The 17,913-nt window shown below is 40.0% G+C and overlaps 1 protein-coding gene across 1 annotated transcript; it reads right to left on the bottom strand.

Moving 5' to 3' along the window:
- Nucleotides 1–1,598: 1,598 nt before the first annotated feature.
- On the bottom strand, nt 1,599–16,816 carry phf3 (PHD finger protein 3). The gene is made up of 16 exons (XM_041789800.1): nt 16,730–16,816; nt 13,332–13,582; nt 12,677–12,790; nt 11,295–12,576; nt 10,823–11,108; nt 8,810–8,861; nt 6,624–6,744; nt 6,333–6,489; nt 6,111–6,227; nt 5,778–5,900; nt 5,537–5,678; nt 5,260–5,446; nt 4,750–4,897; nt 4,552–4,641; nt 4,131–4,326; nt 1,599–4,032 (listed from the first exon to the last, which is right to left on the bottom strand). The coding sequence occupies exons 2-16, from the start codon at nt 13,564–13,566 to the stop codon at nt 2,276–2,278; spliced, it is 5,007 nt and encodes a 1,668-aa protein (XP_041645734.1). The 5' UTR covers nt 13,567–13,582; nt 16,730–16,816; the 3' UTR covers nt 1,599–2,275.
- Nucleotides 16,817–17,913: the final 1,097 nt, after the last annotated feature.

Here is a 17,913-nt window from a genome sequence, read left to right as displayed (position 1 = left end):
GTGCAGCTCAATGTTACGGCTCTTTCCCATTTCTGAAGCCGTGTCTCAATTCAGGGGTTGCAAAGGATCCAGCCAATGAAGATTGTTCAGGCTGAACTCAAATGAGAAGGCAAAGTTTAAGGGAAACTTACCATTTGCACTTCAGCTGTACCTGCTACTAGCCCATAGATATAAACTTGGCACTTAAAGTAAGAAAATCTGTGTTTGGAAGATCATTTCTTTAATGTGACAATGCTTCTTGGTCATGACTCACAACCCTCAGGAACGCCTGCTTTTAATTGGTGCCACATTTGTAAGGAACATGCATTGGTGGGATGAGCAGCAGAGCTGAGTATGTGGGTTGCACCCATGGAAAAAATTTGCAGAATCTTCTCTGCCAATGCCAAACAGCATTTTCTGCTGTTGCTATTGACTCTTGTTCTGACCGTCATGTGCCTGATCAGAAATCCCATATCCCCACAGTCTGGGACTAAATTTTATCCTCCAAGATGACAAGGCTTGCCCCCACAGAAAGGGGTTTATCAGAGACCACCTCCAGAATTTGGGAGTGAAGAAGATGGACTGGCCTGCCAGCATTCTTGACCTCAACCCCATTGAACACTTGTGGCATCAGCTGTGCTGCTCATCCCTCTAATGCATGTTTCCTACAAATGTGGCACCATTTAAAAGGGAAATAAACAGGCCTTCCAACAGTATAGGGCCAGGCTATTCAAGTGGACGCCCTGGGCCCAGATCAGGCTCCCAAGGTCATTTATAGTGGCCCTTTAAAGATCCAGTATGTAGAATTTCTGCCCCTAAATATCTTTATTAATTTAAAAAGTAACCATTCCTATATTATATATTTTTTTAACTGAGGTCTTATAGTATCTCTGATATCTATACCAGTTCTGAGCATTGCTCCTTTAAGGACTAACTGGTTGTACCAGCCAGGAAGTAAGGCTATTCATTGAACAGATGGATACAGTTTATCTCTGTAATTTTTCAAGTTTTTTGATAAAACTTGATGAGCCACAAAACTATCAAAATTTTTTGAAGTGTTACACCCAGAAAGCCTTTGTATTTCTAGCGCTATTTTGCAGTGAAAGAGCATACAACTGATAGCCAATGCCTGCTGAAAAACCCTCCAATGTGGCTGGATTAAAAAAAAAAAGTTGCAAAGAAGAGTGGGCCAAAATTCCTCCACAGTGATGTGAAAGACACTGCCAGTTATCACAAATGTGCCAAGTTTACATACACAAACTTGGCTTTTTCCACATTATTTGATAGCACATCTATTTCCTGTGGGAGATATAGCTGTTTTTTTTTCCATACAAACTGTGTATTAAAGCACTGCACACCTGTTGCCACCGAAGTCGGAGGGTTCATTGTAAAGGCTTTAGGATGGAGGTTGGGAGAGGGTCATGCTAACTTGAACAGGATATGAAAACAAAAAACCTCCTAATTCAGAGCTGCACCTCATTAGAAGAAGAACTTTTGTCTAGGAAACTTTGAATGTATACAGACCAAAAAAACATCAATTAGTCCCTGTGTGATTCTGTAGCATACATTTTGTACTTTTGAATTATTTTGTCGTAATAACTGAAATAGCACAATTTAAGTGAGTCTCCAGGTAGTTTAATACAATTTAAAAGAAATAAGATGTTTCTTATAATCAATAATAAAAAAGGATTAGCTTTATTACGAACTGTACATAAACACACAGTGCAAAGGCGCACATAATCTCTACGTTATATTACAAGCCAAAATGTACATCCTTTTTCAATAGAAAGTTATAAAATATTTAAGCAATTTGAAAAGAATTAAGTTTGAAAAAAGCAAAGCTGCTGTGTAGGTCGCCATCCTCAGTTAAATGTTGTCTGTGTTACATTCATGCCAAATGTTTGAGTGCAACTTTTCACCAAATGGTCCTCACAAGACTGGAAACATTTATGGACTGTTCGTAGTCTGTAGAGCAACTCATTCTGAACAATTTTTATACAGTAAAAGGTTAAAAACTTAAAAAAATGTTCCAATATTGAGTTCCCCCTGGTCTGAAGAGAAAAAATATTTGTGTATCTTGACAATCGTGTTGAAATGATAATTCGTTTTGGCTATACTGTCTTCAACAACAAATCCAACCTCATGAAGAAAATGGCGTGTAAGCGGCAGACCGGTGAACAAAAACGAAAACTATCAGCTGTTTATAGCTGAAGTGGTTTGAACCAGCCGAGTGACCAACGAGCTAACAGTCTTTCTTAGAGCCCCAGCAGGGCTTTTGAAATGAAAACGAACTGAATTAGGAGTAACTGTCTTTTGAACTCCTCCGTCCATTCTCATAATCAGAGTCCCTCCTGTCTCTGTGTCGGTGTCTGTCCTTGTGACGGCTGCTGTAGTCGTCGCTGTGCCTCTCTTTCCTCTTCTCACCGTAGCGGTCGTCAGAATGCCCGTGGTGTCTGCTTCTCTCTCTGTACTTGTCATCATGGCTGCGGTCGTGCTTCTTCTCCCGCTCCCGGTCGTGGTGCCGGCTCTTCTTCCCGTGATGGGAGTCTCTGTGATGGCTGTGCCTCCCGTGGTGGTCTTTCTCATCCGCGTTTCTTGGCCTCTCCCACGGGTCGCTGTATCGCTCCTCTACACGCTTGTATTCTTTGGCCTGAGATAGAGGCAGGCCGGATGGTTCAGTGTAGCTGTCAAGGCCTGGGATAGCCTGTGAAGTGCTATCCTGAGCTGAGGATGTGCTGTGGTTCTGATCCTGGGTGATGAAAGTGTTACGAGGGCCGGATGTTGAGTCATAGCTGCCAAGTACCTGAGGTTGTTGTGTTGTAAGAGGTGCAGCACTACTGACAACTGAGGGAGCTGATGTCTCTGCCAGGTCGCTTTGGGGCTCGGAGGCTTCTATGTTGCACGCTGCTTGTGGTCCGTGGACTGTGGAAGGATTTACTGTCTGAGTTATCGGCCTGGACGTGATAGGATCTTCCTTTACACTTGGGAATGATCGTGTAGATGATTGTTTTTCTTCATTGAGTTTGTTCTTGGCCTGAGAAAGCTGCAGATATCCTTGGTGAAAAAGTGTAACAGGAACATTTCTAGTGCTGCTTATTGTAGGAATAGGTTTAGGACTAGACGGAGCAGGGAGGCTGGCTTTATCCTTGTGTAGCACCGGTGTTTTATCTTCATTCGCTGTGGAAAACGCTGAGCATTTTTTCAATATTCCACTTAAAGAAGGTTTTGAGCTATTTGTGAGAGCTGCAGCTGCCTGGGAGCTTGGCTGCGACAGAGAATTCCCTCCAGATGTTCCTTTTTCAGTTTCAGACAAAAGGCCAGCATCATCTTTGTTTGCTGAGGCAGCGCTGCTAGTTTCAGTCCCACTTGGAGTTGTTGATAAGCTTGCCAAGAAGGCTTCAGTCGATACATCTGGAGGTTTATCTTTCAGAGAGACCGGTGCACCGGGGGTCACTGCTGTAGCTTCCTTGGCTGATGAGTTGTTAGGAGCAGATGAATCAGTCGGGCTGGGAAGCTCTGGTTCAGCTTTAACGGGTTTAACTTCTTTCTTTTTGATGACAAAGCGCTCTCGTGGTGCAGCAGTTGTTGGACTTTTTGAGTTTCCGGTGAACGTGTCTGTTTTCTGAGCTGCTTGGGTCTTATGGGTGTCATCAGCTGCTGCTGCAGGTTTAATTCCAACATCTGGCAGAGGTGGAAGTTCCCCACCCCAGCCTACTAACACACCTGGAAGGAAGCGCAGCGGTTTTTTAGGTTCCTGATCGCTGATTTCCTCAGATGCAGATGTTTCTTCAAAGGACTCTGTAATTGGCTCATTAACCTCTTCAGTAGTGTTAAGTGGTTTGTCCTTCTCTTTACTGAGCGGCGCAGTCAAAGAAGAGAGGAAAAACTTTTCTTCTTTCTCTGTGTCTCTGATTTCCTTCGTTGAAAGGGTGACTGGCGGGATTTCAGGAACAATCCTCGCAGTTTCATTCATATCGACGGAAAGAAAATCTCTCTTTGGTCTCTGGCGAATTATGAGTCCAAGGAGAAGGTTCCCACGGTTGTTTTCCAAACCTGTTACATCAAAAGAATAATTTCAGTTGAGGGATGAGAAATGTTTGTCTAATTTACTGGGAAAATAATCATCAAAACAAAAATATACGAGGTGTTACCTGGCCCGTCAAAGGGAACAAGCTGATGTGGAACTTTTTCAGTGGCACCCAAAGGAATGAGATACATGTCCTTCACTTGTTTCAGGTTATTGGACACCACCCCAAAGCGCCTTCGACTGCTGAAGTAGGCATAAAGCAGAGTATAGGAGATCTCATCTTCTTCTGTCTCAGGGGAGAAGCGAATCAGGCACACCTCCTGTAATTAAAAAAAGAAAAAGCATGTGTCAGTAAAGAACAAGAAGTCTGACCGGAACTGAGGAGACTTCATAAACCGCCACGTGTGGGTGTTGGAAATCTAGACTGAGGCTCAAGCTGCTCTTGATTATAATGAACCTTATGTAATTGTTGGTGATGCATTTAATGACAACATTTTGCTATAGGCTGCATAATCTCTTCAGAAGGAAAGCTGCCAAACACTCACTTTTGTTCCAGTTGCCCGAATCTTCTCCAGATAGTCCCACACTGTCTGTGGACTGATCCTTCCCCCAACTTGAATGCTGTCTGGAAGATCCTATTGAGAAAAAATGAAGACATCAAACCTCACTGACAGCACTTATTTTCTCAAATACTCTGCAGCAACTATTCAAACTTTAAATATGAGGAACTGGCTCCACTTTACATCAGTCAGGTGGTCCAAAATGCCAGAGACAGGGAATGCTTTAGTGACAAACTTTGCGACAGCCTGCATGTTGATGAATCCACGCCACAGTGACTTCAGGTTGGAAAGAAAAGCAGCCTGTTCATCTCTGCCGGCTGCTAGATCCGACCTGTGGCAAACAACAAACAAGAAAGCATTTAAATATAGAACTGCAGAGAAGAAATGACCACAGCATCAGAAATACCTGCTTTCACTTCAACTAATGCCAATAATAATATTGTAAAAATCAAATATACACTGTGAGAGTTGGGTTGAACTTTCTCTGGGTTTGTCATTCTCATTTGAGAGGACAGTGCTTCCTTCAGCTTGCTTTTGTTTTCAATCAGGCGTTCATAGCTGTAAATAGCCCTAAAAATGACCTCTTGCACTAGTAAAGGGTGAGGTTATTGTTTTGGTCTAGTTGAAGGCTCACTGGTGTATCTTTATGAGCACTGTAATCAACATTAAGTTTCTCAAAAGAGAGTTTCTCACCGTCCTTCATAGCCTGACTGAGCATTTCGAAAGCTCTCCTCTAAAACTGTGAGATGCAGGTCATCATCCATAGCAGGAGGCGTTGTGCTCTTTGTATCTTCTGCTTTAGTGGACTGCCTCCGGACCACGGTAGTAGCAACTTTGACCACTTTGGTAGGAGCCTCTTCCACAGGGGGTGCCATACGACCTTCAAGAAAAAGTAGGAAAGTTGTTTGCTAAAACAGCAGAGATTGAAGACCAGGATGATGGTCCTTTTTTTTCTTTTTTGAGGCTTTACCAGTGCAAATTTTGCAGTGAAGGTCAAACAAGTGAGACTTGTGTTGACTTGTTGTGTCTTTCTCTGCCTTGGTACTCTCTTCCTTCTGCTCTGGGGTAACTGGAGGTTTTTCTGCTGCCACTTCTGCTGCTTTGGGAGGAGACTAAACCAAGCGAAAGAAAAGAATTACAACTAGAAATGTAACATTTCTCAGCTGGTAAACACACATCATTGCAGAATAATATTTGCTTTTTCTCCTTACCTCTGCAGGCTCAGGTGCTTTCACTGGTTCTTGACTCTCAATTTCTATTTCCCCTTTGTGTGTGATCTTTGTGATTGGCCGTCTCTCTGCTTCTCTTTGCTCTTTTTCAATCATCTCAATAGTCTGTAAGTGATTAAGGTTTGGGTGTTTAAAGAGATAGGGGAAAAGAAAAAAATTAAATGAGGAGAAATTAATCTTAAGAAAAGGATGTCATTCTTTCCTGATGAGCTTAACTCTCTAAAAAGAGCTATATTTAGCTAAAATGAGCGGCTTGCTGTCTCATTAGGGTGCTTCTGTGATAAAAAAAAAGACAATAATTAAAGCTTTACTTACATGTCGGTTCTCCCTTTGTCGCCATGCAGCCAGTTCTTTTGAGGCTAGCTCTTCAGGGCTCAGACGAATCAGGTTAGCGGGTGAAATTTCACCTCTGAGAACCCTCTTAAAAAGGACCTAAAATTATTTTTGAACAATGAAGCAAATGTTACCAAAGTTAGTAAAATACTCAAATGCAAAACCAAGAAACTTTCTGGGTCAGCTCTGCTCAGATTTACTTACGTTATTTTTAATATCTTTAAGGTTAAACATAAGACTTCTGTACTTGTTCTTGTATTTGTTGTCGGTATCTTTGTACAAGTGAAAAAGCTCTTTCTCCGTTTTCTTGGCAACTTCAGAGGCTTGCTCCACTGAGATCTTCAAATCAGAGTCTTTCAACCTTAAGAGCAGAAAGCATTACATGTTTGGTGCACTGAGGTAAACTGTTTGTACAGTCTTTTTCTATATAAATAAGCTCTGAATGTGTTTTAAATCTCTGTATTTAAACATTTCTTTCACTCATGAACTCCCTACCTCTGTGTGAGGATTTCTCTCAGAGAGTCACGCACACTGCGCCTGATTGCCTCCACAGACACGGGTTTCTTTGAAGCTGAAGAAGATGTCTTACTTTTTGTGTCTTGTTTCAGTTGAATGCCTGTATGGACAGAATGACAATATGTACTGAGCTGGCACACGAATAATGTGACACAGAGACACGCTTGGTATGAAAATAAGTGCAGATTTAGCTGTAATCTCAGAGAGATAAAGTAGAATATATTTCTCATAAAGCACGGAATAAGAAACATATATAAAGAAACTTTTAGATGAAGTTGTGGATAACATTTAGCTAACCAGCATGACCTCTGCTATTTCTAGAAACATTGTTTCAAGCAGTAAGATAACACCAAAGCTAGGAATTTTATTTAAGGTATAGTGTGTAGTATTATGTAGCATTTAGCTAAATAAACTTGGTTAAAATGGAGCTTAATATTATACATTTTTGTTTAGATTAGTGTTTAATCACCTTAATGTTACATCCTTTGCTTTTGTTTACTCTGAATAAGCTTTTTATTCATACATAAGGAGGGTCCCCCTCCATGGACCCGCCAGGATTGGGTAATATCCATATTTTAAACTTTCCCAAAATTCTCCCACGTTGTACGGTATTACCACCAGGTGTTTAAAAACCACATTATACAAGAAGCAGTTCAAGCCAAGCATTTGTCAGCATGTGCCCATATAGGCATTTCATTCAATCCTTTTACAAAATGCTAAGCCTTACAAAAAAAACAATCAGGGCTTATTATAGGGTTTTCAAACTTGAAGGCAGCGTGTGGTATGTCCAGAGAGGAGGCTCTAATAAGGCTTTGGGGCTTTTCCACTATTTCTTTTGGCCACACCGATCCAAACCAAGCCTTGCTGATTTATTTTTCCATCACCAATTCAGCTGCAGTGCTGAACTGCTGCATACCTCATGTCAAAGCATACTGCAGTGACATCACAGTGGTTCATCGTGATTTTGGGACATCTCACAGATGTGTTTAAGTAGCAACTGCTGCACCAAACTTTGAAATACCTGAGGACAATAGCATGGGCAGGCATCATGTGAGTGGCTAAACCAAACAGTGCTTCTTCAATCAATGCTTATTAAAGTGTAGCCATTTAGAGCCATGAACTCAAAATGGCACATCACCATTTCTAGACACACTGTTAAACAAGAAGCCCAACGTGGCAGAAAAAGCAAATCTCCTGCCACGTTGGGCCGCTGTGCCGAGTCAAACCAAGTACAGCCAGGCCGCTCAATGTAATGGTAATGCCCATGGTAATGCTTTCTGTGCATGATGGGTTCCCTTTTTCCTTCTGCTCTGAGGTAATATGAGTAATACATAATCCAAAACTATTAAAAGACTGGAGATGTGAAGAATTGTTCAGTGTGCTTTTAAACAGATAAAGATAGGTAGTAAAGTTATTTGCTTGTTGCGCAACAGCAGTGAGGTCCTATCAACCAGGATGTCACTTTGCATGATGCTTATAAAGTTATGGACTACTTTAGTGCCCAAAATAAACAACTTCATGTTCAATTCATCTACAAATCGCATGAAAAAAGGTTAAGGTAAGTTTAAATGTTTTTTTATAATGCTTGCTGGTTTTAATTGTGTCTGATTGTTCTACATCATGTATTTATTAATAAACCTCAGATCATTTTTTTCACTGATTTACCCCCAGAAAGAAGAATTCAAGGGGTTTTAAATACAAATAGCCATGGTTCACACTGCAGCCAGTGGTGCAGGTTTAACAGCTTGGCTTTAGAGAAGACCATAGCGTGGTGCTGGGCCACGATGTATGAGTATGTATGGCCAGGTCTTTATTCTTCTAATAGGTTTGTTGTTTGACCAATAGTCCATCAACATTAACAAGAGTTCAGCAATCACTTTTCTAACATCCTCACACATGGGCAGTGGTGCTGCTGGAAACAGACACAAATTCTGGAAGCATTTATTAGAAACATGCACTCATTACAGCACTGTCCTCATGGTGCTTATTAAAGCAATATGGCTATTTTTAAGTTATTTGCTAGACTTTGCCCTCTTGCATTGCCATGTTTCCACTGTTCTATAGAAAGGACCAGGTTTGAAATGGGATTTGTAACCACAACTGAGTTTTCAGTACAGAAATTAATTCCAGAGCAAAACATTAACAATAAAATAAATAAAGCATACCTGTTTTATGAGCTGATTCCCTGCTATCTGTGGACTGTCGTCTATCTGGATCCTGCAGTTAGAGGAAAGTGCAAACACATACAGATGAGGACAAACTTATTAGCCCCCCATTGAAAATTTCAGTTTTTCCCAATCATTTCCCAAGTGCTGTTAAACATAGCAAGGGATTTTAACACCTCTTTTCCAATCATCCTAGTTTATTCTGGATGCTTACATCACTTTAATTTGCACACAGAAACTAAATTATTCCACTAAAACAAAAACTACCAGGGTCTTAATTATTAGCCCCCTTTAGAACTGAACCTTGTGTTGAGCCAGAGCACAAACCACTGTTGTGCAATGATGTGCTTTAACTTATTTCAATGCTCAAAGCTTGTACGATTAAGTTCAAACTGAGGGGTATCTTCCGATTTAGACACAGTCTTAAAACTACAGTTAAGGTTTGAGCCCTCACTGGAGAAAGCATCATGGTAAAAACAAAAGAAATCAGTTTAGACTTAAGAAAAGAATTTTTGATGCTCACAAAGCAGACAGATATACAAAGTAATTCAGAAGTATCAACAACTGGCGTGAAAGCCTGAGTACAGAACAAGCCTGGCAGAGGTAGGAAGAGAAAGATTTCAAAGACTCTGGAAAGAAAACTAGTGAGAGATCTAAAGACCCCAGAACAACTGCCAAGACTCTAGTGAATGACTTAGTCTCAAATTGTAGTCTCATAAAAGAAAATCCCTAGAGTCCTGTACAGGTGTAGACTAAGCGGTTGCAGGCCAAGAAAAACTCAACTTCTGCAGAAGAGCCTTCAAGCCATGTTGAAGAATGCTAGGGAGAAGCTGGAGAAAGATTATGCATATAGGAAGCATGTGCTTTGTTCAGATGAAACTAAACTAGAGCTCTTTGGCCACAGAGGCATTGCTTATGTTTGGAGAACAAAGGGAGAGGTGGACAAATCAAAGAACACCGTCCCCACAGTGAAACACGGGAGACAGTATCATGCTGTGGGGATTCTTTAGTGCATTTGAACTGGAAATCTTGTAGAGGTGGAAGGCATCATGAAAAAAGAAAAATATGAAAGAAGGATATTTGAAAATTTTAAAGGAAAACCTCCAGCAGTCAGCAGCAAAACTGCGTGTGGGTTGTCGCTTTGTCTTCCAACACAACGACCCAAAACATACATGGCTCCTAGTGAAAAACTACTTCCAAAGTGAATGTAATTGACTGGCCTGCACAAAGCCCTGAACTGAAGAACACGGTCCATGCCAGAAGACCATCAAATCTGGAGGAACTTGAGAGATTCACCAAAGAAGAATGGGCTGGGATTCCTCAGAAGACATGTCTGAGACTTGTTGAAAACTAACAAACAACTGAGGCTGTTCTCAATCAAAAAGGAGACACAATTGACTATTAGCATCAGAGGGACTAGTAATTTAGACACTGGTAGTTCTTGTTTAATAATTTTATTTCTGTGTGCAAAGTACAATGATGTAAACACTTAAAATAAAACTGGGATGTTATAATGTAAGTATTTAAAATAAAACTAGGATGTTGCGAAATGCCGTGTTAAAAATTCCTCACTCTGTTTAACAGCACTTGGGAAATACTTGGGAAAAACTGAAAGTTTCAAAGGGGGGCTAATAATTTCATCCTAGTCTATATATCGAAAAAATTCATAACCTTAAAAATTAACTATAAATACAATTGATAAAATGGAAAAAGACAGCATGGAAGTATGATTAATCCCCAAAGCCAAAGGTTTAAACACACAGGGTGAGTCTTAAGTGCATGGAACTGTATCAAATTTGTGATGAGGACACCATGTTAACCTTACACCCATGTGCAAGCCTTCTGTCAAGGCAAGGTTAAAGCAAAAACACAACAAACCCTTGGCTATGATTAAAATCAGAGGATGAATTGGCTGTGGGAACAAATTAAAACATCCTTTGTATATAGACAATTTCAATTCCTTAAATCCATGATCAAACTACATATCAAAGAACTGAGGGCATCACTGCTTACCTTTCTTACTGGTCTGACTCCTCCAGATGAGAGTGTCTGGGAGGGTCCTGGTTTAGGCTTGGGGGGCTGCTTTTGATCCTGTACCTCTGTCTTTGCAGGAACTTCTGGTTTAACTACAGTCAAGGGCGTCAAGGGTTCGGGTTCAACCTTTTTGTTTTCCTCCTCACAGCACTTCAAGCACACGTACATCTGGTCTTCCTCCTCCATTTCTCGTACTTTAGTCAGGTCTAGACCAACGCAGTCCCCATGGAACCAATCGTCACAGCGGCCACAGCCAACCATGAACCTAATAAAATTATCAAAACCTTGTAAGTGCTCCGAACTGACATAGTTCAAATTTAACATTTAATAGTTTCATGATTTTTACAACTGTGCTATCAAGCTACATTTACAACATACACAATGTTTAAGGAACATAATATCACTCTGCCTAAAGTACACATGTATATGACACTTCTGTAGGATGACTTACATGTTATTGTGGTGCTTTTTGCACAGACCACAACAGTTGTTTCCATCCCAAACACCCTCATTATTGGCAGGCTGCTCTTCAGCGGTTTCCTTCTTGGTAACAGGAGCATTGTCTGGAATGAACAGCTGCGGCTCCTCCACAGAAATACTTCTTGATGTTTTACTTTTCTGTCTTTGAATGATCTTTTCAGGTTTTTTCAGCTTGGGCTTATCCTGCCCTCCTTCATCCGGGGATTTTAAAGAATGACCCAGGCGTCCCTGTGCCGGGTGAGCAGTGTCATTTTTGGAGCTGTTGTGCAGAGGAGGATGTTTTGTTGGACCCTGGTTGCTGGATGATGGGATCTTTTTCACCACAGGGCTCGGTGAAATTGGTGATTTTGGCTTTACTTTAGTATCTGCTGTGCTCTGCATCTTCTGCATTTTACTAGCATGCTCACTTTGGGTGATTTCTGCAGGCCTTTTCAAAGGTGCAACATCTTTCTTTTCCTTTAAGGATTTGATTTTGTGCAGGTCCTCTCTTTGGGTGATTGTGGATGGCATGTTTTGGGATACTTTGTGTCCCTTTATAACATTATTTGGTTTACCAGAAACCAAGTCCTTATTCTTATTAGGGGTCACTCCTTGCTTAGGCTTGACCAAAGTTTTTGCTACAGTCTGTTGCTTAGCTTTACCGTCAGCCTTATTATTAACATTAGTTCCATTATTCTCAGTGTTTTGAGGCTGCTTGTCTTTACTAACCATCTTCTCCTGTGCAGACTCTTTCTGATTGTCAAGTTTTGTCTCTTGTGCGCTGACAGTCTCCTTCACCGTCCCATTAGAGGTCTGTACGTCATTAGGATTCACATATGGGCCCAGTCCAAGGGCTGCATCATCCACAGAGCTCCTCTCCATCCCTGCCACATCTTCCTGTAATGGAATCTGTACATTTACAGCTTCATCTGGCAACACAGGAAACCCAACATCCCCACTGTATGAAAATCCATCTTCAAAGCCTGAAGACTCGCATGTTTCCACATGCTGAGTGTAATAGGGTCCAGGGAGCAGCTCAATCCTAAATCCTCCAATTGTGACCGTCAACCGTCTCAATACAACTGTAGGGTTCAGCCACAATGCACTTTCAAAATCATTCACATTAATGCGTCCTCCAAGAGTTAACTCTCTCTTTAGCTGAGGGCCTTTGACTCCTTTTTCTATGAGAAATGTCTTCTGCAGCCGGTTGCCTGGTTTTCTCCCAGGTCTTCCTCGAGCCACATTTCTTCTAGGTGTATCGGAGGGTTGTGGTTCTGTTTTGGAAAGAAAGCAAAAAAACAAAAACCCCTTTAGTCACATTATAATATTTGACTCTGTAATATTGTTGGAAAAGGAACCTTAACAAACACAAACCCCGGCATTCTAAAGAAAGTGGCCGTTTCTTTGGCCTTCCACGCTTCACTGGTGTGGTTTCTGCAACTGTCAGTTCACTGCTGAGGCCTGAGGATGCTGGATCACCACCAAGACCTGTACCAGCCAAAATAAAAATGTCTAGTTTAAAATCTGTATTAAAAAGAGTAGCAAGCAAATGAAATATTATCCCATTTGATAAAAACAAGCACGCTGAGTGACACTGGCACAACTGTAGTGGCACAAAATTGCAGTTTCCTCATGATATAAAGAAAATAAAAGATATAAAGAAATAAAAACACCACAGCATTTTCCACAATGTTGTGTTTTCTGCATTCAAAAGATTTACAAGAGGGGCATTTTATAAAAAAAAAAAAAAATTCTAATTTCTAATGCATTAAATGTTCAACATGATCTGTGTTCAATGAACTGAGTAAAAGCTGAGGTCAAATTCAAACTGAGCAAAACTGCAGTGTAGATAAGGTGCTACTGATGTAAAACAAAGTTAACAAGCTGCACATGTCTACTTCCTCTATCTCTGAATGGCCCATTATTATGTCTGTAGACTAAACCTGTTAGTTGGATTTTTAACAATTTAACATTAGAAAAAAAAATCTAAAATTAACATTTTTAAAATTCACTTTGTTTGCTAGCATACCTGTTGAGCCAGGGATTGGGAAAGCAGAGTCCTCATTATCCAGCAGATTGAACTGAGAGCTTGCACAGCCAAACATGGGATCTTTGTCGCTGAGCATGTTCTTCAGTGAATCTTCCACTCGCAGTCCTGTTCCAAATTCATTACCAGCTTCACATTCCAGATTCTGGCCTATTATCAGGGACTCGTCCAACTGGTCGCTGGGTATTAGATGGTTAAAGGTGTCCACAATATCCATGAATGCTGCTGCCTTCCTGCATCAAAACAATATAGAATAAAGAAACGAATAAAGAAAATCATGTTAAAGTTACTGTGTAAATTTGTGATTACTTTTGCACCCCCTGTGGGAAAAAAGTTAGCTTGCTTTGCTGATCGTGTGCTGTACAAATGTAATTATTGTGTATGATGAAAAATGTTTCCATCTTTAACTGTCAATATAGCATTCACTTTTAGGGAAATAACAATACTGATAAAAGTGTATCTTTAACCCAGTATTGAATCGTGACTTTCAAGATTCAAGATTCAAGAAGCTTTATTGTCATTCTGCAGCATGTTACACATGGAAAGAATGAAGTTAGTTTCCCCTGGTCTGGGTTTAAAGAATAGAAAAGAATAAGAATAGGATATAATACCACACAATATAGACTTTAGAAAATAGCTGTACACTATATGTAAAAACACAATACTCCACCAGTAGTTGAGAAAATGTAAATACAATGTTTAAATCCTACACAAATAATGGCTGCTCAGACTATTCTACAAGTTTCTGAATTTATGTAGGCTACTTAAAAGGCAATAATGTCAGACCAGGCTTTGGGAAACAATACAGTCTTTTCCAACAGACAGTGTAAATGGGAGTGCATAAGGACTGGTTTAATGAGGTAAAAGAAATTCAAGATGACTTTGACATAACAGAAAACTTCTGCTTTTATATCATAGACATTGCTCTGAATTATAAAATGGTTAACAGCTTAAAAAAAAGAGTGTCTCACAGCTTAAAACTTCACTTTTCAGGTACCTCAATCAGCTGTAAATGCTGTGGATGCTGAAGCATGCCGTATTTCTTTGGTTAACTTTTTTTCATGTATTCTTAGCAATGTTTTCTGAAGAAAAACGTCATCCTCTTAAGGAACCGTTAACCTAGTGTTTATGTCTGTGCAGCCCTTGGCTCAGGGGTGGAAATAAAGTTATAACATTAACTCAAATTACTGCAACTGAGCAGCTTAAATCACCACTTTTACTTTAACTTCAAGTATATTTTGGGGGAACTATTCACATTTTATTACATCTCAAAAAGCATCGAGTATATAGTAGGGGTGGGAATCACTAGCAGCCCCACGATATATTATCACGATACTTTGGTCACGATTCAATGTTATTGTGATTCAAAACATTTGGCAATACAGTGAGTATTGCAATATATTGCAATTTATACCATTTTTCAACTGTTTAGCTGATTTAGCATTAGTCTTGTCCTTATGTTTGTCTTATTTATGTGGTATTTTATTTTCATGTAGCACTGGTGCCATCATGTTTGTTGTACTAACTTTCTCCCGCTCTATGACTGCACCTCTGCTGACCTCACTGGACAAACAATTGTCCAAACAATTCATTTTATTTTTCCATCATCACTGACTTGAGTTGATATTAGCAATTAATTTGAAAAAAATCGATACTTGGTGGATGAGACGATATATCACCAAACAAAATATTACAATACTATGCTGTATCGATTTTTTCTTCCAACCCTAGTACACAGTAAAAAAAAAAAAAAAAAATTAACACTAAGCCAAAGCGAGGAGGTCCAAGCTTCCTGCCAACAACAAGGAAAATGCCAGTTGTTTGGCTTTGACAAAAAATGGCATTAGTAGCACATAACCAGAAAAAAATCCCACATTTCATCCCATATCAGCTGTTGCATTTTACTTTCGGTTAAGTTGCACCTTATTATAAACAGCCTTGTTGGAAATTCTTTTTTCTCTTGTTTTTACACATTAAGGAAAGACCATATTCAACTGTTAAAGTTTCTTGGGTATCAAAAAAGCTACTCAGTGCTTTGAAGTAAACTTTAAATGACACACGTTTCCTTTAACTTGAGTGATTTTAGAGACCAGTACTTTTGCTCCTACTTGAGTACATTTATAACCAATGTAACTGTACTTTTAGGCACAATAGTTTGGTACTTTTTCTACCTCTGCATGTTTTGAGGCTGTGTCTTCAAAGCTGGCAGCCCTGGTTCAGATCTGACCTGAGGCTCCTTTCCTGTACCATTACTCCATCTTTCTGGTGTCCTATCCTCTAAAGTAGGGCACAGAATGTCCAAAAAATATGTATTTGAACAAAAAAGTATATTTTATTATCAACTTACACTCGCTGCCATTCTTTTAAGGCCAAGATGTAAACAAAGTCCTAATAATGCACAAATGCTGTTTAAACAGAATGACTCTACTTATCATAGAATTTATTCATGAATACTGGTAGTTAGAGTTTGATTGTATGCATCTGACCACTGTGATACTGTTTAAGATGGACAGTAAATGATGTCTCAGAGTTTTACTGTTTTTGCAAAGTCAAAGCAGTTAAATAAAATGTCTCAGCATAACTTTTACACAGACAAAATGTTAATGACTCTCTTGTCTGTTGCATCCAAAACAACTTTTACAAGCATTTAAAGCCTTTACATTTAACTTGGACATGTAACACGTGAAAATATTGTGACTAATAGCTTTAAACTCAGCTTCCCGGCTGCCTAAATCATCTGTAAATGCTGCATAGTTCACTGACCTGCGCCGTTAAGCAATCATCACTAGCATCTCGGATTTAGCGATTTCCGTGGGTCAGTCGTGTTATAATACAATAAAATTACACATTAACAATACCATTAGGACGTTCTAGTTAGGTGCAATAATAATAATTCTATGCAGAATTTGTTGAGATTTCAAAGAGGTGGCGCCTAAGTTTCATTACTTCGTAGTTATCAATCTTCCAATGAGATGTTTGCTAGTTAGCATGCTAACGTTACAGTACGGCTAACAACAATCCGTTGCAGAGCGCGTTCGCGTAAGCTAGCAGGCTAATGTTAACTTATGGAGGAAGTTATCACACAAACATAACTAAGTTAAGCGGTAGAGCTGTTTACATTGAAAGTATTTTCATCAGTTTATATGTGTGTTAGAAAAGTTTTAACATGATGCCAAAAATGTGTCAATATTTCGTCAGATCTATCGACGTTAAATCTGTCAGGCAGGCTAGCTAGGTCGCTTTAGCATAGGCCTCAAGTAGCATACCAAGTTTGTTTGCAGTCTGGTGCACGTTAGATGATCCCGCCCACATGCATTTCTCCCAACGCTTGCAGTATGCTTATTTAAGGGTATATGTGTATACGATTTAAAGAGTCTTACCTCTAACTTACTGCAACGCTGGATTCAACTCGTGTAAGGTTACATGCTAGCCCAGCTGCTCTCTGTAACTTCCTCTAACTAAAGCCGTCATTCGTCCCACTGCTGCAAAGCCCCTGACAAGCAACGCTGCTCGTCACGTGGCTTCTGTTTACAGGTAGCATAGCAGCTGAAAGTAGCCTGAAGACACGACGTGTAACTACAACACGGTTTTCAGTTGTCATACATTGTTAACAAGAGCTCAAAGGGGTTTAATGTCAGGCAGAGATACTCGAATTGATTTTGGCGTCTTTTCGGACACATTCCCTCTAAAATAAAAACAGGCTTCAGTGCCGAGAAAAATTTTAACAGACTCTTCAGGTGATGAGAATGTTCTTACTTCAAATGTAGAAAAGTAGAATAATTGGCACCCTATTGTCCAGGGAGATAATAATAGACATTTTAACATTTGATATGTCTGCTTTTATTTATGGCTATTACTGTGTGTAAACGGCTTGCTTATTATGCACTATATGGACAAAAGTATTTGGCCACACCTGTTAGTTACTGATTTCATGTATTTAAATCCTACCTGTTGGAACAGTATTCAATCAAGCACCGAGCCATACACTCTCCATTTGCAAACATTTGTGATACAAAATGGGTTGTTCTGAAAAACTTGATGGCTTCAAGTGTGGTAGGCTACTGTGATGGATGGCACCTTTGCAATACGGTTCGTGAATTTTCATTCCTGATGGATATTCCAGTCAACTCTAGGTGATATTATTAGAAAATGGAGGTGTTTAGGGACAACAGCAACTCAGCCCAGAAGTGGAAGACCAGGTAAAATCACAGAGCTGGTCAACGACTGCTAAGGCGCATGGTGAATAAAAGTCTCCAACACTCTGCTGATCCCATAGCTGAAGAGCTCTCAACTACCACTATAATAAATGATGTGCTGGTAGTTCTGAACCACTGGCACTAATGTAAGCACAACACCTGTGCGGCGGGAGTTTCATAGAATGGGTGTCCATGGCTGAGCAGCTGCATGCAAGTCTCACATCACATCCAATGCCAAGCATCAGATGGAGCGGTGTAAAGTTCACATATACTGGGAGTGTGGAGCTGTGGAAATGTGTTCTTTTTAGCAGCAAATAACACTTCTGTTTGGCAGTCAGATGGGCAAGTCTGGGTTTTGCGGATGTTGA

Source organism: Cheilinus undulatus, linkage group 6, assembly GCF_018320785.1.
Source record: "Cheilinus undulatus linkage group 6, ASM1832078v1, whole genome shotgun sequence".
NCBI lineage: Eukaryota > Metazoa > Chordata > Actinopteri > Labriformes > Labridae > Cheilinus > Cheilinus undulatus.
The sequence above is the reverse complement of the archived record's forward strand: the minus strand, read 5'-3'. Positions and strand labels throughout refer to the sequence as shown.